The sequence below is a fragment of the Oryza sativa genome, chromosome 7, assembly GCF_034140825.1.
Source record: "Oryza sativa Japonica Group chromosome 7, ASM3414082v1".
NCBI classification, from domain to species: Eukaryota; Viridiplantae; Streptophyta; class Magnoliopsida; order Poales; family Poaceae; genus Oryza; species Oryza sativa.
In genome coordinates this window covers 8,413,135-8,438,877 of record NC_089041.1, presented here as the reverse complement: position 1 = coordinate 8,438,877, position 25,743 = coordinate 8,413,135, and the positions used below count along the sequence as shown (strand labels likewise).

Genomic DNA, 25,743 nt, shown 5'->3' with positions numbered 1-25,743 from the left:
GTTGGAGATAAAATTTAGTGAGATGCTACTCAAAAATAAAAATACCTATGATTCACAAAGTAAGGCCCTATTTGGATATTTTCAGCTCGTTAGTAGCTAGTTTATTTCCTGGGCCAACTGACTGTAGCTCAACTTGTTGAATTCCTTCTGGTGAAACCAAACTACTTTGAGTTTAAGTTCTAGACTTAACACGGATACTTGTATTTACGGCTAATTATTCTATTAGTGGTAGACGAAGTACCCGTTGATAACGAGATACATGTGATGATTCCGTCCAATATTAAAATATGTTAATCTAGTATTCCAGATGTGCTCATAAGACTAGGATGTGCGCGTGCTTTTGTAATATGTTTCCAAAAGATATAGTTTTTTTTTCATCATGTAACTACACCTTCTCAGAATCTGGATAAAAAACTAGATTGTTTAAGAGAGCTTTTAATTCTAGGAGAAGCTGCAGCTACCAAAAATTAAGGCATAGTTTGTGTTTGATGGCAAGCGAGAAGATATATCTCTGTTTCATGCGCAAAGTGATAGTAGCTAGTTTTTGACTGTTAGTTTTTTTTTAGCAGAGTGAACGTAGCTCAACTGGTTAGATTCTTTGCGGTGAAACCAAACTACTCTGGTTCAAGTTATAGACTTAACACAGGTGCTTGTATTTATGGTAAATTATTTTATTCGCGGTAGGCGAAGTACCCATCGATAGCGAGATGTACGTAGTGATTTCGTCAATCTTAAAATATGTTGGGTGAGTGTGCGGGTGTGCTTATGATATGTTTCTAAAAGATATAGTTTTATTTTTTGTATTATGTAACTACACCTTCTTAGAATCTGGATGAAAAACCATATTGTTTAGGAGAGCTTTTAATTCTAAGAGAAGTTGAACAGCTAAAAACTAAGGTATTGTTCATGTTTGATGGTAAGGGAGAAGATTTGTCTCCTTTTCATGCGTACGTTTCCTGAACCGCTACGTGGTGTATTTTTTGAAAAATAAAAAATTCATACATCCTAGAATATAAGAAGTTTTAGAGTTGAACAAGATAATTAAGAAAGTTGCTAGAAGTGAATGGTGGAGAGTTGTGATTGGATGAGTAGTTGAGATAAATGGGAAAAGTGAATGGTGGAGAGTTGTGATTAGTTGGGAAGAGAATGTTGGTAGAGAAGTTGCTATATTTTGGGACAAATCCTGAGGGCTAAAGTTGTTATATTTTATGATGGAGTGAGTATATAGAAAAGTTACTTTAAAAATTATATTAATCCTTTTAAAGTTTAAAATAATTAATAAAACAATATTAGTTCATCTCGTTTTACGTATCTTCTCAATTTTCTCATTTCCTTTCCTCTCAAACACACATAAGACTTGGCTAGTTCCGAGCACGGGAGAAAACTCACTCGATTTCCGCGGCCATGCTTTTCAAACTCCTAAATGGTGAGTTTTTTTTAGAAAAAATTCTATATAAAATTTGCTTTAAAAATTATAATCCCATTTCAAGTATGAAATAATTAATATTCAATTAATTATACGCTAATAACTACCTAGTTTTGCGTATTTTCTCAATCTTCTATTTTCCTCTCCTCTTATACACATCTCAACTTACGTAGGAAGTTAAACCGAATCATTTGTTTATAGAATTATGTACAATTTATGAGTTCCATGTGGTTTTAATTTGTCATAGTTCTTTTCTTTGAGACAAGTTCTCCTTGGCACTATGAGGCACGTTTTGTCGTTTACTTGTAAACATGGAGAGGAATTGTGCTGAGAATAAAGCGTCGAAAATGTTTGTGACAGGCAAAGAAAAAAGAAAGGCTTAAGGGCCCGGCCATGTGTAGGGAACAAACAACCTGTACATGCGCATGACAGTATGCATGACATGCTGTGCTAGGCTTTTCACTTTCTCCTTCGAAGCAAGTAACCAACTTTGGGACAATTGCTTATTTGACCCTGTTTTGAACCGTAACTACTAATTTGACCCTATTTTTTGAAGTTTACTTATTTGACCTTCCTTTTTGAAAACGAAGCTCCCGTCTGACCCCCTTTCCACTACTCCATTAGGGTTGGATTAAAAAAAAAGAAGAAAATGTTACTAATATTCCTAATGCCCAAAATACCCTCAGAAACCCTATCCATCCATTGTGCGACTCTCTCTCTCTCGTGCGACACTCTCTCTCGTGTGACTCATGCGGCGGCGACAGCGCTCTGAGTGCGCGCGGCGGAGCTCTGAGGGGGCGTCGAGTGGAGCGGTGCTCTAAGGGGGCATCGGCGTCTCGGCGAGGGGACGACGGCGGCGCTCTGAGGGAGCGTCGGCAGCGTGATGCGGAGCCCTGCTGGCGTCCGCTCGTGGAGGTAGAAGGCGTCGGCGGCGGTGGGGCCCCTCTCTCTTGCCTCTCCGTCGCTGCCCCAAGCCCGATCCACCGACCGCACCACGCGTCATCGCTGGATCCGCCGCCCGTGCCCCGAGCCGCCTTCGGATCTGTCACCCGCATCCCAAATATAAAATGATTCAAATTTGTCAAATTTGTAACAAATCTATCAAACTTGAGCCAAAATTATTGCAAATATTGAAATATGTCAAAATATTCTAATATATACAAGGTATGACATTATAGGGTCAAACAAGCAAGATATAACATGGTCAAATAAGCAAGGGCAAAATGGATTATTTACCCCCCCCCCCCTAAATTAACACCGTTAACTCACCTAAACGAAATAGGGTCAGACCAGTGCTTCGTTTTTGAAAAGGAGGGTCAAATAAGCAAAATTCAAAAAGTAGGGTCAAATTGGTAGTTACAGTTCAAAACAGGGTCAAATAAGCAATTGCCCCGCCGTACATAGATGGAAATGAGGATTATAGCTTTGTTTAGTTCGTTGAGACCCATGTGACATCCTGACCTAACTAGGATGTGGCATGTGTGCCATGAGAGCTATGTGCAAATGTTTAGTATCACCTTACTAGTTTAGCTAGAATGAAAATGAGAACAAAAGTGTAAGTGGGGTGATGTGTAACTGGGCAACCTATTGAATGGGCTAGACTGCGTGGTTCTAGAGGACAGAGGACGGACAGTTACAACCCCGCTATTTTATTAATCGCCAATATAAACCACTAGCCCATTGTTATACTTATTATACTTATAGGCTAAAATTTGATAGATTTGTTACAAGTTTGGTCTTGTTATACTTATTATTCAAACCTTACAAATTTTATCAATCATCACATGGAGAAATAAGATTCATTTGCATCTGCTTAGTGGAGGAATGTCTGCCTCTCTGCATTTTAGAGTGGGCATAGTTGATGACTTAAAGTTCAAGGATTTGCACAGCAAGGCGATGTTCCATACGATATTGACTGAACATCCGACAGCATCCTAGCTAACTGAAACTAATCCATTCAAGGGTACAGTACAAATATGGCTCTGCAATTGTGCAAAAAGATTGAGCCTTTTGGGGCAGAGACATCCATCATCACAACAAAAGAATCATCAAGCAACTTTTCAATTGAATTAGTGGCCGTGACCTAAAACCAACATATTACATGTTACAGCTCTCTACAATCTTACCAGAGAAACACTGGTAGCAAGTGTACAATACAGTGTGATTTGGTACCTCCCTATTAGATGGCATTTGTAGAGTATGGTGCTGCCTGATCAGCCGTTGTTCTTTGGCTTCTGTACTAGAATCAGTGAACAACCTGCCAAGAGGTTATCTACCAATACCATCAATCATCAATGCTTTCCTGCCCGTCCACCTCACTAACTTCAGTATGAGAAACTGTTGTGGTGTGGACAGTGTTGTTGCTACCACGGCAATGCAGGAGCTGCCGCTGAAGGCTCTCAATAAGCTCGTTAAGTTGTTGAATATTTTTCTCCTGAGAAAATATTATCTGTAGATAGAAAAATAGCATGTAAATCTTCAATGAGAAAACTATGCAAAGAATCATGGCCTTGTAAACCAATATAGAGCAAGATAGAAGAACGTATTCAAACAACAGACACCAGTATAGTCAAATCTTGCATCTTTATGATTTCCAGGTTAGCTATAAAATTACTGTCCTTCATTGCTCCACCTCTTTTACAATCAAACAGATATAATAGATCAACATCTTATGTTCATGATTTAAAGTCTAGCATTTCGATTAATCTTTATTAGACATGTCCCAGCATTTTAAATACCAATACTCCAAAGTCACTAGTGATAATCATTTGCTATAAGTAACCGAGTCCAGCAACTTCTCCTTACAAGGTTGTTCGAAGGAATGGACTCCCCATGACATGGCCTAAACTATGAAGGGCATTCACAGGCACTGATCTTCACTTGCCAAATGGAAAGAGAAGACATGCTAGAAAATAAGTGAATAATAGTCAGCAAATTAAATGCTCACAGTAGCAGAAGAGTCACAATAGATCTCAGAATTGTAGTAATTATACCTAAATATATTCAATTTACAAATCATAATCAAGATTCGAGATATCAATTGATCGAGCCAAAATGCTTAATCTAATGCCAACTTTCTTTAAAATATACTTTCGCTAACCGAGACCAAAATTATTCCGATATTTTATATGCTTGTCACAAGGATTCCACGAATCATTATACTGGCAATACATGGATACCAGGACTTAAATTTCCTTCACAAATGTAAGACAAGCTCCAAATTCACATAAACATATGTGTACTGGTCAAAGTTATATGTGGGATCCGTAGAATTCATGCACATCTCAATCCTATTCTTGAAAGTGAATGACATTCGTGGTACATCACAAACAGGAACAGACAAATATTCATAGAAGGATTTACACCTATATCAGACTAGCATGCTTAAGAATTTACAGAAATGATGGATGTAGGAAGACTAGCATGCTTAAGAATTTACAGAAATGATGGATGTAGGAAGTTGTTCGTGTTAGAACCTAGGACATGCATACTTGCAGACAATGTGCACTGGACAAAAAAAAAAACAGAGAGAGAACATGTGCATCTGTAGAATTTTTAAATAGTGCCCACATGATCATCTTTGTACACATTTCCTTCCAAGATCACATTTGCCAACCTGTTCTTAATCCTCATTTATTTTTGGAACCGTGAAGTGGACATACTAGTTTGCACAGACATTCAGTATCTCATTATTTACAGTCAGAAATTCCTCAGGGAACTGGCTAGTATACCCCTAAGGAAACAACACCCTAGCCTGGTTAACAAAAAAAAATGTTTACAAGCAAAGTTGAAGTTGCCCAAAATTTAATTAAAGATACAAGAAACTGGCGATTAGTAGTATATCACATTGGAATAGAAGAAATTGGATGTACTTTGCAGCACAACTCAACCTCAAAAGCCAGATCTTATAATTGGAGGACGCAAGGTTCCCTGATGCTTCCAATAGAAGAAAGCTTTCTTTTTCATGAAAAGGTCGTGATAGTTGGTGCGTCCTGTCATCACCAGTAGTATCTTTCTAGCCTGGAGAACATCCCTTAATTATGGTCACACGATCCTAACCTCTTCAACAGTTGATTGCCGAAGAAAACAGGCGCAATATCGAATTCTAATGTTGATCCCCCATTTAAATTTAAAGCAGTATCTGAATTGATTTCAGATCGTAGAGTAATAAAGCTAACTGAATTCAATTAAAGGAGAAAAATATACAGTACCAAATGTGACGGATGGTTTGGGGGGCAGGTTTGGTTTTGCTTCTAGCTGTATCCAAAGAAGTGAGAGATCGCGACTAGAAAGAACCCGAACAATAAGGAGGAGAAGGATGGATTGCTCGCTCTCACCTTCTCCTTGACGGCGTCCTCCTTGGCGAGGCCCTGGTGCCTGCGGCGCGCGTCGGCGGGGTCGGCGGCGGCGTCCCCGATCTGCTGCTTCCACTCGAACTGCGACGTGATGACGAGCACCAGCAGGAGGAAGACGAGCACCACCGGCCTCGTGTTCATCCCCGCGCCACCCCGTCGAATCCAAGAAGAAGAGGGGAGGCGCGCGCCGCGCGGCTTAATTACCAAGAATGTCCCCCCACCCTCCACGGATCTCCGCCGCGGTTAGGGCCGGGCGTCGCGGGGCGGATGAGGATCCCCGCCGCCGGCGAGAGGGAAGGCGGAGAGGTTGGGGTTGGGGGAGGAGGAGGAGCGTGGAGGTGGACAGCTGCTTTGCAGTTGGGGGAAGAGGGAGAGGAGGGGGAGGGGAGTAAAGTGCGAGAGGAGGAAGACGACGACTTTGGTTGGTTGCCAAAGGAAACTCGCGGCGCCACACAAAACCGCGTCGAGTCGAGACTTTTGTGCAGCTTTCTAGAATGTAGAGTGCACGTCAGAGCGGCTCTCCCTTGGCTATTTTTTCTCAAACTTTGGCTGTGTTTAGTTCCAAAATAATTTTTTAAACTTTTAATTTTTTAATCACATTAAAACTTTTCTATATACACAAATTTTCAACTTTTCCATCATATCGTTCCATTTTCAACCAAATTTTCAATTTTGCTGTGGACTAAATGCAGCCTTTGAATGCAACCGTACAGGTTTGAGAGGATGGTGTTAGGGCTTTCACAGTGCGAATACGTGGCTCGTGGATTCATTGCGATATGTCGGAATCGGGCCTCCACGTTGTCGTGAGTTGGTTCCCCATTTGGTCGCTCGCGAGTTACTCACTGTGTTGTAGGCTAAACGACAGGAGCATGGCTCTGCGCCAGCGTCACAGTCTTGGTTATTGGTTATTGTATGCTATACTACTGAATCCGGGCCCACTTGATACTATTTGAAAGGCAACTCGCACTGTGGGAGCTGTGGCTCAAATCATCCCTAAATTTATTTGGCACATGAAGTTTCAGTAGTGTGTGACCTGCATTGCTAATGGCCTTAGAGTAACCTATAAGGTCATGGCCAACGCTCCACGCTGGAGCGTGGTTTCAACCCTCCCAAGACAAATATTTGCGTCAGCTTGGCCAAGACCGCACCCCGATAGAACGTCGCGACCCCGGCAGAGAGCCACGTAGTTTCGTTAGCTTTTTGACGAGGAACGGATGAGGAGCCGCGTTGGGGATATGCCTCGCCTTAAAGCCGTCGCCCCACGCCGTTGATGCTCCTGCGCTGGGGAAGAAGATGGTGAGGGGGCAGATTGGAGAGAAGAGCCTACCCGAGAAGCTCCACCTGCAATTAGGGCTGGATGGAAAGCTCGTAACTCGTTAGCGACTCGTGGTTGGCTCGATTCGGCTCATTACATTTTTGTAACGAGATGAACTCATGTTTCAGCTCGAGCTTGCTCATGGGCTGCTCGTGACCCAAACGAGCCGCAACATTTACAGCTGAACTCGCATGCTCAGGCCCAAGAACACAACATAGCAGATTCCGTTGCTAGGTTAATGGCCCAACAAAGCCCATTTAGCACCAAGCCATCGACTTTATCTCCTCCCCCCATCACCCCAACCTTATTCCCTCCCCATCTGACGCGAAGTTTCTCTCGTAGAATCGGCGCCTCCACCGCACGGTCGAAGCCCAACGGCCACCACCATGCGCGCCGGGAGCTCCTGCAGCAAGACCGCCTGTCGCCCATAGCGACGGCTCCACCCGACCGCACGGGCGCACGATGGCCAGGACCTCCTTCATGCTACCACCGGTTGCCGTGCGGCCGCACCACTCGGACGAGCGCGGCTGGGAAAGCATGACGAGCCGCCGCTCCGAGATGGCAGCCTCGAGGAAGAAGCTCCTCACCAGCACCATGTCCCACAGTCCCATGGAAGGATTCATCAATCCATTGTCGATTAATCCGCGGGACCACGACAACAAACGACTCCCCTCGACTCCCCCTTCTCCTCTTTCTCTGGCTCGCGAGCTAAACAAGCTGGCTCGAGCTAGCAAACGATTAGAACTGAGCTAGGTGATTAGCTTGTTAACATAACGAGCCGAGCCGAGCTAGCTCGTTATTCTAATGAGTTATAGTGAGCTGAGCTACGCTGGCTCGGTATCCAGCCCTACCTGCGACGGACGACCCGATCTGCCACCTCGAGTGCTGTCGCGTGGATCCGTCGCCGCCGCATCAATGCCTTCCGCCGTCGTGTCGATCCCCACCTCCGACGCGGCGATCCCCACCGCCATCGCATCCCCACTTCCAGCGCATCGATCCCCACCTCCGATGGATCGATCCACTGCTGGGAAGGGAGAGGCGATGGGGGAGGCGGCGCCGCCAGGGATGAGGAAGGGGAAGGGGAGAGGTAGAAGAAAAGAGAAAGGGTGAGCCTTTATATACGTTTGTGATTTCTAGGGAGCATACTGTAAATATTGGACTTATATGCGAATAAAAATAACCGAAGGGTTTAAATATAAAATGTGACCGACTGATTGTATAAATAGGATAGAAGAATGGTTTGCACTGTGTAAGAGACATCCTTAGCCGGGTCTGTGATCACTTTTGCTTACATGGATGGTGAGAGTGCTCCCTGCGTTGGCCATGGCTTAAAAGCCCCCGGTGATTTGGGAGAGCAAGCATGAGGAAAATACGTGGTTGATCTAGTGATGAACCTAAGTCACGGGTACTCTATGCTATGGCTTAGGACCTGCTCATAAAAGTTCATGGGCTGCTATAAATTTTCATCATGTATGAACCTGGCTCTTATCAAAACATGAATCATTACGATGTCTCCACTCTCCACCAGTCAGCAGTGACGACAAGCAACTTGCTAAATGAGGTAGGAGTTCTCCTTAATTAACTCTGTCTGCAGGTCAGCGTTTACCTGCAGAGGACGTGAGCATCAGCAGCCGAGCCACTCGGAATTCGCCTCCTCCCGCGCCGCCGCCGGCCGACGGTACGGTCTTCGGCGCCACCAACCATGCCTGCCTCACTTTTCTCCGTCATCGATCTCTCTTGCCTTAAATGGACGCCGCCGCCGCGCCGAGCTGGTGCAGGAAGGATCGCACATGGCGACGGCGCACGTGCTGGTGTTCCCGGCCCCAGCGCAGGGCCACCTCAACTGCTTCCTCCACTTCGCCACGGCCCTCCTCCGCGCCGGCCTCCACGTCACCTTCCTCCACACCCACCACAACCTCCGCCGCCTCGGCGCCGCCGCCGCCGCCGCCGCTGCCATCTCGCCGCGGCTCCGCTTCCTGTCCGTGCCCGACGGCCTCCCCGACGACGACCCGCGCCGCGTCGACGGCCTCCCGGAGCTCATGGAGGGCCTGCGGACCACCGGCAGCGCCGCGTACCGCGCCCTGCTCGCCTCGCTGGTGGTGCGCGCCGCGGCGTACGGACGTGCGTCGTCGCCGACGGCATACTGCCGTTCGCCGTCGACATCGCCGAGGAGCTCGGCATGCCGGCGATCGCATTCCGGACGGTGAGCGCGAGCGCCGTCCTGGCGTACCTGTCCGTGCCCAGCCTCATCGAGCTCGGCGAGCTCCCGTTCCCCGGACGCGGCGGGGACGACGGCCTCGACGAGCGCGTGCGCGGCGTCCCAGGAATGGAGAGCTTCCTGCGGCGGCGAGACCTCCCCATCCAGTGCCGCCACCTCGCCGCGACGACGACCCACGGCGACCCCCTACTGACATCCGTGGTCGCCGCCACCGCGCACAGCCGCAACGCGAGGGCGCTCCTCAACACGGCCATCTCCCTGGAGCACCCAGCTCTGACCCACCTCGCGCGGCACATGCGCGACGTGTTCGCCATTGGGCCGCTCCACGCCATGTCCCCGGCGCCGGCGGCTGCCACGAGCCTATGGCGCCACGACGACGGGTGCATGGCGTGGCTAGACAGCCAACCCAACCAGTCCGTGGTGTACGTCAGCCTGGGGAGCCTCACGGTCATCTCCCACGAGCAGTTCACCGAGCTCCTCTCCGGGCTCCTCGCCGCCGGCTACCCTTTCCTCTGGGTGCTCCGCCCTGACTGTGAAGTTTCTGGGAGGAAACTCACGTACTCTCGCTGTACGTAGCGTTCGTGTTGATAATAGATCGGAAAAGCCCCGATCGTGGCTTATACAGGAGCGACGCTAGTTGGTTTCAATCTCCTAAACATCAGGAAGGATAATATCACATGCATGCAACAAACCTTATCTAGCTAACTAGAGATATACATGCACATGCACCGGCTGTCACATGTCACGGATAGGATGATCCTTTGGATCAGCTCAACAAACCGCTTAACACTGACATGGCCGGGAACAACCACGACGACGCGTTGCTCCGACAAGCCCTCCTCGACGTGGCCGGAGCCGGAGCGTGCGTGGTGCCATGGGCGCCGCAGCGCGACGTGCTGCGGCACAGGGCGGTGGGGTGCTTCCTGACGCACAGCGGGTGGAACTCGACGGCGGAGGGCGTCGCGGAGGGCGTGCCGATGGTGTGCTGGCCCTTCTTCGCGGACCAGCAGATCAACAGCCGCCTCGTCGGGGCCGTGTGGGGGAACAGGGTGGACATGAAGGACGCGTGCGAGAGGGGCGTGGTGGAGAGGTCGGTCAAGGAGGCGATGGAGTCCGGCGAGATCAGGAGGTCTGCTCGTCGCCTGGCGGAGCAGGTGAAGCGGGACACCGGTGACGGCGGTTCGTCGGCGTTGGAGTTTGAGCGGCTCGTCGGCTTCATCAGGGAGCTCAGCAAGGTAGACGATGAGCCACTGGTGGAGAAATGCTCTTTACTCCTGGTTTAGAATCCTTTGCAACCGGGACTATGAATGCGGGACTAAATATCGCTATCTTTAGTCCCGGTTCAAATAACCGGGAGTCCCTGTTGGTAATACCAACCGGGAGTAAAGAGGGGAAATCTTTAGTCCTGGTTGGTGTTACCAATCGGGACTAAAGAGGGCAAGCGACAGTTCCTCGAGATTCTTTTTTTTTGTTTTGTTGTTGATTTGCTTAATGGCTAGGGTTAATCCATGTATTTTCTCCCAAATCAAATGGGATGCACATCCCCAAATCAACATCCCAAATATTAAGTTACTTATACACACAAATCAAATACATCACAAATCCTACACACAGATCAAATACATCACAAATCCTAAAAAACTACACACAAATTAAATACATCACAGATTATACAAATTATATATCTCAGATCCATGCGATGCAATGAATCACAAAATCTAAAAAATTATACATCCAGTGAAACACAAATTATTAAAAAAAAACAAACAAATGAGCCGGCGCCCGGCCGCTGCTTGCCCGCGCGCAGCCGCCGCCGCGCCACCGCCTGCCTCCCCGCACGCGGCCGCGCCGCCGCCGCCTCCCCCTTCGCGGCCGCACCGCCGCCACCCGCCACCGGCCGGCTGATGGAAGACGGAGTAGAGGGGAGGAAGAGGAAGGAGAGGGGAGGAGAAGAGGAAGGGGAGGAGGGGAGGAAGAGAGGGGAGGGGAGGAGAAAGAGGATTGGATCTGAGAAGAGGAAGAGAGGGGATGTTCCAATCTTATCTAAATATCTGTTTAGGACTTAACCGATCAGATGTGAAAGAGAAATATTTACTCCCGGTTGATAACTCCGGTTGGTATGACCAACCGGGACTAAAGTGGTAATCTTTAGTCCCGGTTGGTAACCGGGACTAAAGATCCTCGACCCCCTGACATACATCTGACAGGGGATGAACCGGGACTAAAAATCATATCGTTTTTAGTCCCGGTTTTTAATGGAATCTGGACTATTGTGAAATTTGGTCGACCGACCAAAGATGGTTTCTCCACTAGTGAGCCCACACTCGGAAAACCCTTGAGCAAATGAAAACCATGAGGGACCATATATATACCTGTGCTTCCTCTGATTCCCCCATTGATCATCATGTATTTTTTCTATGATATTTTTAAATAATCATCATATTAGTATTCATGCCTTAAATTTAAGTTTGCTTTATCACCTGTGTATGGGAGTAAATGAACATTAATGCATGTATTCGTTTACACAACACTTTACAACTAATAAGTAATATCTTGGTTTTTAGTGACTAACAAGTAATATCTTGGTTGTTAGTGACTTGGAAGTAGTGGGGCATGTGTCAAGTTTGTTACCGAGGTAAACGTGGTATGGGAGAGTTATTAATATTTTTATGGTTTTAGTGCACTCTTGTATGGTTATTCCCGGAGTTTCAATCTCATTAAATAAGATGCCACATAGGCTAAACTGATGACATCTCATATGATATTTATTACTCCCTCCGTTTCAAAATGTTTGACACCGTTGACTTTTTAGCACATGTTTGACCGTTCGTCTTATTAAAAAAATTTGTGAAATATGTAAAACTATATGTGTACATGAAAGTATATTTAACAACGAATCAAATGATATAAAAAGAATAAATAATTACTTAAATTTTTTGAATAAGACGAATGGTCAAACACGTACTAAAAAGTTAACGGTGTCAAATATTTTAAAACGGAGGGAGTAAGAGATAAAAGAAATGTGTTTCATCTGTATGAAACGTGATTTACACACGGAAAATGCTTTACGTACGACCACGAGCGTCCGACTCTTGTACGACCACGGTGACGGCGTATGCGACGTCTGCAAGCTGATCTATTTGGGTTGTGATCCGAATCTTAATCTCGTTGGGCCTTCCAAAAGCCCGTCACCACCGTGGCTAATTACTCTGTCTGACCGCGTTCGTGCAATCAGTAACAAACAAATACTACTAACAGATTCCGCGTGTGCATGGAATCACCGTCTTACATGAGCTTTTAATGGATCTTCTTCAGGTGCTAATTTTCAATTCTTTTCTTAGTTTCTTCTATTCATTAGTACATTGTACAAGTCTGTTACGACTGTGAGAATATAAGTGGGTTTTCACATGCTATGCGAATGCTTATGGCCCTCAATTAATCATGCATAGCTTAATTGTTGGCATAAGCACAATCAATAACTGATAAGCTAGTATTCCTTCGATATTCGGGACAGCCTCATCCCGTCATCCGGGAAAAGTGGTGAACAAAACAATCCTACTTCCGCGCCCGTGACTCGCGCCTCACGCGCAGTAACATCAATACGCCTCACCACCTCATTTTTCCCCTTTCATTTCTTATCTCCTCTGGACTCTGTTCCTAGGGTTTGCAACGGGAGCAGTGGCGAAGCGGCGGCGCGAGCGTGTGCAGGGGTGAGGCACGCGAGCGGGGGCGAGGTGGCGGCGGCGTGAGCAGGGGCTTGAGCAGGCACGCGAGAAGGGGCTTGGCAGCGCACGAGTAGGGGCGAGGCGGCACGCAAGCAGGAAGGTGGTGGTGCCACCTCTCTTCTTGCTGGTCTTTGCTCATCCTCATCTCCTCCGTTCGTATGTATGTGTATGACTTGAACTTCTTATTAAGTTTGGTAGCTTATCCAATATGCGGAAATCCCAGAGCCTCCACTTTTCTTGGGTGCAATGAACGAGTGCTTAGGCCCAGGGCTGTAGAAATGAAGCTGTTGGAGCTTATTATGCGTGTGATTTGTATTTTAATTTCAAATATAGTCATATGAATGGTATTTTATTTTTTAAATAGTGTGATCATCATGTAGAAATATTATTTTGTAGTTGGTAGACTATGAGAGGTAACCTCACCAAGTGATGTGTGGAGGTAACTGTATCCAGGCAACCTATCTTCATCCATCCATCTAAACAAAAGTTAGGATCATTCCAACCCATCATATCCCTCAAACCAAACAAAAAACAGAGTTCGTTACATCCCTTCAACCAAACAAAAAACAGAATCATTCCATTCCTAAAAACAGGGATGGAACTGACCCATCCCATCACATCCCATCTCCAAATCAAACACATGCCTAAATTCCTTGCGGTGATTGTAGAGTCGCCAACCACCCCAATCTAGCAAAAGCTAGACCAATATAGGTTTTGATAGATTAAACCGGCTAGCGGAACCGATTTAGATAAAACAATAGATAACTACCAGTCTTGTGGGCACGCGGAAGGTTTCGGGACAAACCTACAAAGGATTCACACTCTCGCAGCGAAGGCGGACGATTTACGGCACAAATCGATAAAGATGGACAAACTAGCCTAGAACTAGATTAAAATTTTGAAAAAGCAATTCAATTGGCTAAATTAGATTGTGTGTAGATTCTCCTCCAATTCAACTAGCCTTGTCCCATATATAGGGTTGGTTGTTCTTCCTCCTACATATCCTCCTCCACGTCCAACTTGGGATGAAAACAAAGAAAACCCGAAACATAGCCTCCCGAGTAAGGAATCCCGAGACCCGACAAAAACAGACTCGGTTTCGGACTCTGTCGGTCTGACCGGCCACATGCCACTGGTCAGACCGGCCCTTAAGCAACGGTCTGACTAGACAACAAACGACGATTATACCGGCCTTATAGAGGAAACCGGCGATTTTCCCAAATCTTGGCAATTTTCCTTAATTTGAACCTATGTGCCAAATTTGGGTGTAAACACGTAGCATCATCAATGCTAGCCAATTGCATTACCCTTATTCCTCACTAATGTTGTTGCCTTCACCACCGGCGCCAGTGTTGCGCACACAACCACTGCCGATTTGACCACATGAGAGCATTAGCAAGAATGAGGATTGTGGACCTGGGGAAAAGATGGTGGAAGGGGAAGATGGATGCCCAGGATTCAGGTGTTGGGGAAAAGGAGGAGGAGGACAGCGATGCGCTGCTCCGACGTCTGTGGTGGCTTGCATCTCGCAACTCCATCTAACAGCCGCCACCAGGGGGGAGCCTACACGTCGGGTGCCTGATGGGAGAGGGGAAAAATCGGGCGCTGACATCAGTATGACGCATGCGTGCAAAACCACTTTAAACTATTTTTTTCTCTTAAATTATTTATCCAAATCATGATCCAATTGCACCATTAAATTCTTTGCAATTAAATCTTTAAAACAAGACCACACATGGATAAATTCCAACGAAAAAAATGAGCTTATTATTGAATTATTTTTAAATGTTGCACGATGTTCCACCAAGTATACCGGAATTGTTTCACTAAGCAGATCGAAAATGTTTCAATCGTTTAAATCGGGCATTGTTTCACCTTATATAAAAATAATGTTTCAGAAAATAGCGAAAGAATGTTTCAGTTCACTGCAACATTTGATCTATACATAGTGAAACATTATAATTACACTAGGGGAAACATTTTTGGTGGAATAAAAAATAAAACAAATTCCCTTAATAGAGGGTTTTCAAAATATGTGGATGATTTGTTACAAAAGAATGTTCCAATTCACTGCAACATTAGATCTATACATAGTGAAACATTGTGAGTACATTAGATGAAACATTTTTGGTGGAACAAAAAATGAAACGAATTCCCTTAGTAGAGGGTTTCCAAAATATGTGGGTTATTTGTTGTAGAAGAATGTTTCAATTCATTGCAACATTACATCTATACATAGTGAGACATTGTGAGTACACTAGGTGAAACATTTGTTGTGGAACAAGGGGAGGGACATGTGGGTGAGCCCAGGGGTGCGCGCGTGGGGGAGGGGAACGACCGATTTTCTCCCTCCCCCGATCGACCGATTCTAAGCATTACCGCCACCAGGGAGGGGACAAGGAGGAAAGTGAATGAATTAGGGTTTCTAGAGTGGACTTTGCACTTTTATACCTAGGAACGATATTTGTGGGCTTGTTTGGTGTTTGGGCTAGTCTGAAAATTTAAATTGGGCCGATACAATTTGGCTGATTTAGTATTGTCTTGGGCTGCACCGAGATGGGCGAAATTCACCGAATTTCCGCCACTCAATTTGAATCCCAGAATTTCGTGCCAAGCTCGACACCATCGGCGTCCCCTACCAGTGGCCCGTCGCGCGGACCGGCGGCGTCGGCGGCGATGGCCCCATCATCGCGCTCCGGGAGGACATGGACGCACTCCTGGTGCAGGTCTGGTTTTTTATCTGCCTTTTGTTCTCCCCCTGCATGACATGTGGCAACTTCTCTCATCGGATTAGAGTTCCTCTACCTCCCATGTTGTGCCGACTACCGAGGAGTAGGGCCGGCCACCGCCGAGCGCTTCAGAAGGGGAGGGAGGAGAGTGAGAAAGGGGTGATAAGAATTGAAGAAGAAGAAGGAATATGACATTTGCGTCCTGCATATTTTTTTAGGAAAAAGTACGAATTACCCCCCCCCCCCCCGAACTATCGTGGTCGACCGAATTACCCACCTAAACCCGAAAACCAGACATTCTTCGCCCCCAACTATACAAACCGGACAAATAACCCCCCTAAGCACAGTTTTGAGCTGTTTTCGACTTGAACTTGCACAAGTGGTGCCAACGTGGCAATCCAGTCAGCCAAGAAAATTAAAAAAACTCCTAGACCCACCTATCATCCCTCTGTTCTCTCTCTCTCTCCCTTGCTCGCTTGCCGCTCGCTCGGATGGCCGACAGCAGAGGCAGAGCTCGGGCGGCGAGCGGTGGAGGCGGAGGCGGAGGCGGAGAGAACTCGGGCGGCCAGCGGTGGATGCGGGGCGAGCTCGGGTGACCGGCGGTGTCGAGGAAGGTAGCGGCGGGGCGCGGCGATGTGGCGGGAGGACGGCGGTGGCCTCAGCAGTGGGTTGGGAGCGAATTTCAGTTACAAATTTAGTAGGTGTAGTCGCATTTTCTACTTCATGTCATTTCACTTGCTCTTCCCATCTGTGCATCTGCACTTCTGCATTGGTGCATTGCTAGTTTGCTGCTACCACTATTTTTTGCCATGGCTCCATTGCTGCACTGCACTTGGAGAGAAACTTCCTGGTGCTCACCATGTGCTGCAAATGGAGACTAGTCTTTTTCCACAATGGCAAAAACCGAAAAGGAGCTGTGCGTGCCTGCTTCTGTATCTCTTTGCTCTACATCATGCATGTGTGACTGATGGAGTGAGACGAGGACGGCGGCGACGAAGGACGTGGGTGGCGGCGACCACCAGGTTTCCACCCGTCCGGGGCCGGCGGCGCAGCCCCCGTGAGGCCCGCAAAGATTTCTATCGGCGGAGGTGGTGGGCGCGACGAACGCGGAGGCAGAGGCGGCGGTTGATGCGCCGGTGGCGGGGACGGATGGCGGCCCTGCCTAGCAGCCAGCCGGCAGCGCGGCTCGGGCATGGAAGGACCACGACGCACCGCAGCAGGCCATCGCAGCTTGGGCGCAGGAGCGGCAGGGGCGACCGAGGGCCGCAGCAGGCCATCGCGGCTCGGGCGCAGGGGCATCTAGGAGCCGCACGAGCCAGCCATCACCTCCTCCTCCATCTCCTCATCTTCCCCATCCACCTCCACTCCCCCTCTCTCCTCCACCTCCCCGAGCACCGACCGTTCACCTTCGCACTCCGTCGGGCACGCCGACCGACCGCCGCCGCACCCCCACGCGCTGCCGCCCACCGCCCACCGTCCCCGCACCGTTGCCCTCCGGCCATGCGCGAGAGAGAGAGATGCGGTATGACAGGTGGGTCCCACACTTTTTTTTTATAAATATAGAGCTGACTGGATTGCCACATATACACCATGTAGGACAAACCCACTCCGGATTGGGTCGAGGGGGGTAATTCGTCCGGTATTGAAAGTTAGGGTGAGCAATATCTGGTTTTTAAGTTCAGGGGGTAATTCGATCGACCGCGATAGTTTGGGGGGGTGTAATTAGTATTTTTTCCTCTCTTTTTTTACGCCGACTAGATTTCAATACATGCGTCACATAAAACTGAACCTGCTTCAGATTAAGCTACGATTTGTCTGGCTTAAAGAGTTTCAGATGCGGAATTTCTACTTTTATAGTTGGGTGAGGTAATTCAGATATTTTTTAAATTATAAAATATAAAAGAAGTATTACAATAGTTTTCTTTAGAAGTTGCAAAATGATTAGGCTCTATTTTTGTTGAAAATTTTGATGGCACTTAAAACAAGATAAGTTATTAGTGCACGATTAATCCACTATTAATTGTTATAAATTAAAAAAATGAAATTATGTTTTAAATGTATACTTTTGTAAGAAACTCACTGCTTAGCAATTTAAATGAAAAGCATTTAGAACCCTTTGATTTGAAGGAAAAGCATAGAAATTTAGGAGGACTTCAATTCTATTGAACTTTTATCCCTACATAGCCTTTTAAAATGAAGGATTAGATACTACTGAATTCTATGAAATTCTTATGAAATACCTCACAACATACAACTTTTGAAAGAAATTTAAGTTTTCTTCAAGTATTTAACTCTTCTCAAATTTCTATATTTTTGTTTCGATCCAATCAAATCAAATGGTTATTCCAGTAGTTTGTATGTGTTTTGCACTTATATTTATGTTTTTTATTCCTCCATTTTCTTAATTTTAAAATGTGTCTCAAAACATAGCAATGTCTAGAGAACTATACTTCCTCGTCAACCACCCTTAATTAATTTTTGTCTACTTTTTAGTTCTTGACTACGGTATTTGCATGGTATGGGGATCGTTGGTAACAGGGCATATGCAAGATTGAGGTAAAAGAGATGGAGACAAGGATTTATACAGGTTCGGGCCCCTTAGCTGACAGGTAATAGCCCTACTCCTGTTGGTCGAAGCCAGTGTTGCTCTTTATTCATCTGGATTACACAAGTACAATATTTGGGATAACCTATCTAGCTGTCGTTGACTTGGCAACATAGATAATCAACATGTAGTCGACGACAGGGTAGTCTTTCTCCTCGAGTACGGACTCGTCGAGATCAGAGATGGCGGTAGATCCCTCTTGTCGGCCTCTGTAGGCACCAGATTGGGTTTGTCTAGGCTAATCTCTGATATCGATGTCTGGCTTGTGTGTCGATATGTCTAATTGTGTCTGTTCTGTACTTCTGTTCTGTTGTATGTCCCCTCTCCTTCTAGGGGGGTCTTGTATTTATACCCATAGATATCCCCTTGTCCAAGTAGAATTAGGGAGACCAATATGGATACAATCCGAGTAATTCTTATAGTTTCCATATATAACTCTATTTGTCATTCCTTATTTGAAACTCCTTCTATATACGAGGTATAATTCCGTATAAGACTTGATATATGGTGGGCCCTGCCGAGCTTAGTTGATTACTGTTGGGTATATGTGATATCCATAATCCTGACAAATTTTACCTCCCACCACTCCCTTATTGATAAGGGACGTTATAATTTTAATTTATTTTATATCATTCTTAATCTATTAAAAGAAAAAAAAAGACTTGTTCTATTAATTCTTCCCTGAAAAGAATTTGGAGAAAAATAATTCTATGTCTATCGAGTTCTAGAATTAACCACTTTAATCCCATCTAATCCCTTTATACTAGGGATTGACCGATAAGTCCAAAAAATGCTTATATTTTTTTTACGAATTAATGGAGCATTTTAGCACTTGATGCTTCTAACATAGTCATGCCTGGGAAAAAAAAGGCATTTTAGCTTTTTAGCGTTTTAGTCCAAAAGTCATACCTGGACACGTCATTTGATCAAAAAAGGCATCGCATACATCCCAAAAAGAAAAAGCTAATTATCGAAGCAACCACACCCGTCCTAAAAAAAATACACCGACTAGGGAAGAGAACGGTCGGAAAAACCCTGCACCAATATATATATATATATATATTTATATATATATATTTATATTTATATTTATATTTATATATTTAAAATAGAATCAAAACTGTAGATCCAAGAAGGATATCGGTAATATCATTATATTAGAAACAGGATCGGTGGAACGAAATCTATCAATATTGGTCAAAAATCAAAAATTCATGTCGAAAACAATGGAGTATGGTATAGTCACACATTTAACTATGCATGAAGATGACTTTTTAACTTCATTCTTACATTGTCACACTCCACATAACACCGTTACATAATGATTAATGATATGATAATAAGTTAGACGCACAATATAAATAAAGTTCAATAATACTTCAACATCGATAAGTTCAGGAGACCAAAATTTAGCAAAGTCCAAGTGCCACATCCTAGGGCTAGGAGCGTTTTCCCCTTGACCACTTCTCCTTCCTAATAGGCTACAAACCTGTTAGACTTTCTTCATTTATGGGTTCCCGATGGGTAGGGCTGGCTAAGCCGTTAAAGAATTTTTGAAATTTTAATGAAAATTATCGGACAAATACGACTACCGATAAAATGGTCGGAAAAACCTCCATCCCATTTCCGCTACCATTTACAAAAGATATTAACATTAACTGCAGCTAGAAATCTTGTAAATTTCTGTACCATTTTCACCCCTCACACCGACGCACCATATTTGCTTCTAATCCACGATGCATCCATCCATCCCATCAACCGTCGTTTTTCATCACCAGTATGAAAAGGGAAAAAAATTGCATTATCACACACTTAATTGTTAGTCTTTTAATAACCTTGATTAACCTAGGACTAGCCACTAACCCAAACATTTCCTTTCCTGGTAAGCTCACTGCTCACCCGTGTACGCTGACGTTCGCTGCATTCCATTATCCTTTTTAAGGATTCGTTCGGCAACCGAAACGAAAGGAGGAGAGCCCGAGACGAAAGCAAAGCAAGCGAGCGCCGCCCTCACTCCTCTCACACACTGCACCACACGCCTAACCAACCACGCGAACGAAGCGCGCGCGCGCTGACGTCATCCTCCTCCGCCGCCATGGCGGCTTCTTCCTCCTCCACCACTCGCCTCATCCCCCTCCTCCTCGTCTTGACCTTCTGCCTCGCTCTCGCCTCGGCGTCGGCGTGGGCGGCGGCGGCGGGGGATGACGACCTCCTGGCGGCGGCGCGCGAGCCGGGGATGGCCGAGTGGCTGCGCGGCGTGCGGCGGCGGATCCACCGGCACCCCGAGCTGGCGTTCGAGGAGGTCCGCACCAGCGAGCTCGTCCGCGCCGAGCTCGACGCCATCGGCGTCCCCTACCAGTGGCCCGTCGCGCGCACCGGCGTCGTCGCCACGATCGCCGGCGGCGGCGGCGGCGATGGCCCCGTCGTCGCGCTCCGGGCGGACATGGACGCGCTCCCCGTGCAGGTCCGTGCGATTTTCCTTCTCTCTCCCCCCTGCATGACACGTGGCAGCGTCTCTCATCGGATTTGGACGGCCATGAATTTCTTTCTGTTCTGATGTAATACTATGATCAAGAATTTGAAGACAATTCGTTTCATCTTGGCAATAATTTGGCCACTAAAAAACAATTATTTGGGGGGAAATTCTCCCACTCAGTCTGAACTCTGAAGTATAGTCAGACTTTTTCGATCATCTTGACAATTGAGTTTAATATAATTTAATCAAATCGCCCCTTCGCCAATCTAAGAATTACGTACACGTTCTCCTTTCTCCTTGCTAAAATGGAGGCATTACCAATTTACCATTACACAGTGTATCGGAAATGATTTGGTTAGCTTATCTTCTGACTACTCTGCTTGGACTTTAGACATGTACAATGCATATCTCATTATCTCGTTAAGTTGTGTAATCTGTAGTTATACTATCTAAGCTAGCAGATATAGTCAGGCTCCCTCTGAAAAATAAAATTAAACCGAAAAAAAGCTTTTCCAAAAACCATTGTTCTATTTCTACTAAATACGGCACACGATTTTATTTTATTTTTGGGGTACGAATTTAAGGGCATGTGGTATGCACATGGTGAAACAATAATCACAACCCACAAAAAAAAAGATTGAATCATTAAAGAGATGCATATAGCCATCTACAATTTTTGTATTAATACTTAATAGCATTTGTTTAAACTGAAGATATCGAACTGTTGTCCGTTGTACTTGTAATGGTGTAGAGGGCATGGGCATTCTTCGATATATTTAATATCTGGAGTGTGGCGTATTGATGTGCTCTCATGGTCTCATTATCATTTCGGAAAAACCTTGCTACCCTTTGCTTGTTTTTCTTTTTGGGCATACTGATCTTAATTTTTATAATATCGTCATTTGGTAGGAATTGGTAGATTGGGAACACAAGAGCCAGGAAAACGGGAAAATGCATGCTTGCGGCCATGATGCTCACACTGCAATGCTTCTGGGAGCAGCCAAGCTACTTCAGAAACGCAAGAACGAACTCAAGGTACATTTTTCTTTCACAAAATTCATTGTACCATGGTGAAATTCACTTCAATATAGCCAGCATTTATAATTTGTAATTCATATCCAAACGACTGATCCAGCCTTTTGCTCACTAGTCTAGTACTGTGAGCATCCCAGAAGTTCAGGGTTTACAAATTACAGCTTGTTCAGTTCTTTGTCTTGAATTCTTGATCACCAGGGCACTGTAAAGCTGGTGTTCCAGCCAGCAGAGGAGGGGAGCGCAGGTGCCTACTATGTTCTTCAGGAAGGCGTCCTCGACGACGTGTCGGCGATGTTTGGGATGCACGTCGATCCGGCTCTTCCGGTGGGCGTGGTTGCAGCCAGGCCTGGGCCATTCGCCGCAACGTCAGGCAGGTTCTTGGCAACTATCACTGGAAAGGGTGGCCATGCTGCATTCCCCCATGACGCCATTGATCCTGTTGTCGCTGCATCCAATGCCATCCTCAGCCTTCAGCAGATTGTCGCCCGCGAAATCGATCCCCTCCAGGGCGCGGTATGCGATACGATTAACTGGTTCTAGTCCTTGATTTTTCTGGTGCTTCATTTTCAGAGTGGACATTTTTGTGGAAATTTTGAAGGAAAGGAAATCAGGATGTGTGTGGATTAGTTGGAAGGATCAGTGCAATTATTGACTTTTCCTTGTGAAATGAAATTTCAGGTGGTATCCATCACCTTTGTGAAAGGAGGAGAAGCTTACAATGTTATTCCTCAGTCTGTGGAGTTTGGTGGCACCATGAGGAGCATGACTGATGAGGGTTTAGCATATCTAATGAAGAGGATCAAAGAGGCAATTGAATTAACTACTTCTCTCCAGCATTTCCACAAATTTGAATTTTTATGTTCTCTTTCAAGCAGTACTTTAAAATTTCAAATTCACCATTTTGCTTGAATTTTCCAAACATTCTTGTTTCATATAGATAATAATCGCTTCATTGCATTTCTAGTGACAACATACATAATCCTAGAAAATCAATTCATTTTGTACTGAATTTCAAGTGTGAATAATTACGTTCAAAATTCACTCGTATCGTGGAAGGGCAGGCGGAGCTGCATCGAATTTGCAAAATTTCGAAATTTTCATCCCCTTTCAATGCGTATAACTTCAAAAGAAGTTCCAAATTCACCATTTTTTTTTGCTTGAAATTTGTCTAGTTTTCTTGTTTCAGACAGATAATCACTTCATTGCATTCAATCTTTATCTTCAAATTTCAAATCACCCATTTCGCATGAAATTTATCAAACATTCTTGCTTCATATAGATTATCACTCCATTACATTTCTAATGACAACATACAGAATCCTAGAAAATTATTCATTTTTTACTGAATTTCAACTCAGAATACTTTCGTCCGAAAATTGGACAGATAGTGGAAGGGCAGGCGGCGGTGAACCGGTGCGGCGGCGGCGTGGACTTCATGGAGGAGTCGATGCGGCCGTACCCGGCGGTGGTGAACGACGAGGGGATGTACGCGCACGCGCGGGCGTCGGCGGAGCGGCTGCTGGGCGCCGGCGGCGTCCGCGTGGCACCGCAGCTGATGGGCGCCGAGGACTTCGGGTTCTACGCGGCGCGGATGCCCAGCGCCTTCTTCACCATCGGCGTCGGCAACGCCACCACCAGCAGCGCCCGGGCGGCGCACACCACGCACTCCCCGCACTTCGTCATCGACGAGGCCGCACTCCCCGTCGGCGCCGCGGTCCACGCCGCCGTCGCCATCGACTACCTCTCCAAGCACGCGTCGTCCATGTGAAGAATTAAGGATCAGTGTGTGCTTGTGCATGCATGTGCGTGAGGCAAAGAAGTATCGTTTGGTGGTCATAGGTACAGTATGTGTAGAGGATACGTAGCATGCGTACACATTCTCGCCATACATAGGGCATGTGCTATATTTTAGTGCAAAAATTCTATTGTTTCTCAAAATATAGGTTAAATGAGATATAAAATACCTCGTTAAGTTTACGAAGGACCTCAATATAGAGGAGACGACAACCGCGGATTTCCAGAATACTTTTATAAGGAATGATCATTGAATGTGTATTCTTTCTATTAGGCTATTCCCAACCCAATAACTAGGATGGTGTCCATAGATTAAATAAGCTGCCACATAGGATGAAAAGTGATGTGGCAAGTGAATAAATAAGGAAAGAGAAGGATGAGACATGGTTTCTACACAATATACAAAACATCATGTGAGATAAGTACATTAAATTTAAGTATGGAATAGTGGTGTTTGCATTGAAAGAGTGGTGTCTAGCACTAATTTCTTGATGATGTGGAGTTTATGGAAACTATGTCTAATGTTTTGGGTTAGGAATGGCCTTATGCTTTATGTTTTGAGGAGGATTCGAACCTCCATGCTCTTTAGCACGAGAATTTAAGACGCACGTGTCTGCTATTTCACCATGAAGGCATCTTGAAAATGAATGATATTAACATGGTATCTTGAAAGTGAATCGTATTATATGAGTATGATATCAATTTAATGTGATATATGGAATATATAACAAAAGTGAAATCTTAGAGCATTTGGATCGATTGGTCATATAGACCTGAGTCAGACATCAAATAGCTTCAATTTGCAATATCCATAGCAAGCTCTTTACTACGCTTATTGGAGGGCTACTGGCCCATGGCATTCCGTCAGTCAATGGTATGGTTTACACGCTTCCTTCTCAAGTGTCTTCTTCCACACGAAGTACCCGCTCACACCAGCTTGACACGGGGTCCCTCTTGTCACGTACGATAAGCTAGCACTCACACGAGTCACATGACCACGACCACGAGTGCCTTAGCTGGACCAGACATGCACGAGGGATTTCTAGCCTACAGTAGGGGGACTTTGGGATGGGTCGGTACAAATTAAGGGAATTATGGCATGCACATTCGGCTAGGTGTTTTGTTCACCCCTACAAGACATGAGAAATCATTCATAGGGTGAACAAAACGCTCAAGCTTGTGGGTTTCCATGGCTCAGCTTAACTCGAAATCGAAACAAGTCCAAGTCCACACTTCCTAGCTTGTTTTTGAATCATGCTAAGCCCAACCTGGCTCATGGACCGCTTGTTGGCTCATTTGGCTCACGTCCTAGGTTCGTCAACCATCCAATCCTCCCCCGTCGCTGGCCACTCCATCGCTTTTAATCTTTCAGACCATGCATTGACATGAAACACACAACCAAACAATGCACTGCACAGTGCCCACATGCGTTCGCGGACCACTCTAGCATGCCATGCATCGCCCTAGCCTCACTCCTGACCAAATTGCCGTTGCTCCTCACAGAGCGACAGTCCCTCGTGGCGTCGTGCGATTCCACTTGCGCTTCCCAGATGCACGATAGAGCGAGCCTCCACCTCCAAGATGTGCGAGCCTCCGCCTCCCAGTTCACCGCTTGCCAATCTACACGCCGAGAGTCACCTGCCTCACTACATATCTTGCCCATCTAGCTCGCTCACCTAGCTCTATTCCCTGCCTTTGCCTTGCAGCTCTGCTATGCTCTGATGCGTCCGCTTCTCCTCTCGACAAACCAGCCTACCACCGCCTCGCTACCCTAGCTCGTCATCGATGAGCTCCGGCCTCAACTCCCTACACTTTTGCGTTCTCTTGCATTTTCTTCTCTAACACGGTGAGTCCCCAAGCGGGTTTCGGGCGCTCGCCGGGTGTAGGGGCGGGGCCTGGTTTGTCCCCGATGTGCTCTTCAGGGCCAGGGCCAAAGGAGCCAGTCGGGGGTCGGAAGTGGGGTTGCTCCTGGCTAACCTGCCTCCAGTTGCCAACCCTAGAGAAACCTATGAGTTTTGGTCACCACTCTCGTCACCTAGGATTAGAGTGAGACGGCCATTGTTGA

At 46.1% G+C, this 25,743-nt stretch overlaps 2 protein-coding genes and 1 pseudogene across 2 annotated transcripts; 2 read left to right on the top strand and 1 right to left on the bottom strand.

Annotated features, from left to right (window-relative positions):
• Positions 1-3,457: 3,457 nt before the first annotated feature.
• On the bottom strand, positions 3,458-6,140 carry LOC4342842 (uncharacterized). The gene is made up of 2 exons (XM_015789243.3): positions 5,764-6,140; positions 3,458-3,875 (listed from the first exon to the last, which is right to left on the bottom strand). Exons 1-2 carry the CDS (start codon positions 5,920-5,922, stop codon positions 3,711-3,713), a joined length of 324 nt encoding a protein of 107 aa, XP_015644729.1. The 5' UTR covers positions 5,923-6,140; the 3' UTR covers positions 3,458-3,710.
• Positions 6,141-8,296: 2,156 nt separating this feature from the next.
• On the top strand, positions 8,297-10,910 carry LOC9270130 (myricetin 3-O-rhamnoside 1,2-glucosyltransferase UGT709G2-like; annotated as a pseudogene).
• Positions 10,911-20,340: 9,430 nt separating this feature from the next.
• On the top strand, positions 20,341-23,861 carry LOC4342840 (IAA-amino acid hydrolase ILR1-like 9). Its single transcript, XM_015790439.2, has 5 exons — positions 20,341-20,837; positions 21,759-21,884; positions 22,083-22,397; positions 22,563-22,691; positions 23,269-23,861. The coding sequence occupies exons 1-5, from the start codon at positions 20,469-20,471 to the stop codon at positions 23,650-23,652; spliced, it is 1,323 nt and encodes a 440-aa protein (XP_015645925.2). The 5' UTR covers positions 20,341-20,468; the 3' UTR covers positions 23,653-23,861.
• Positions 23,862-25,743: the final 1,882 nt, after the last annotated feature.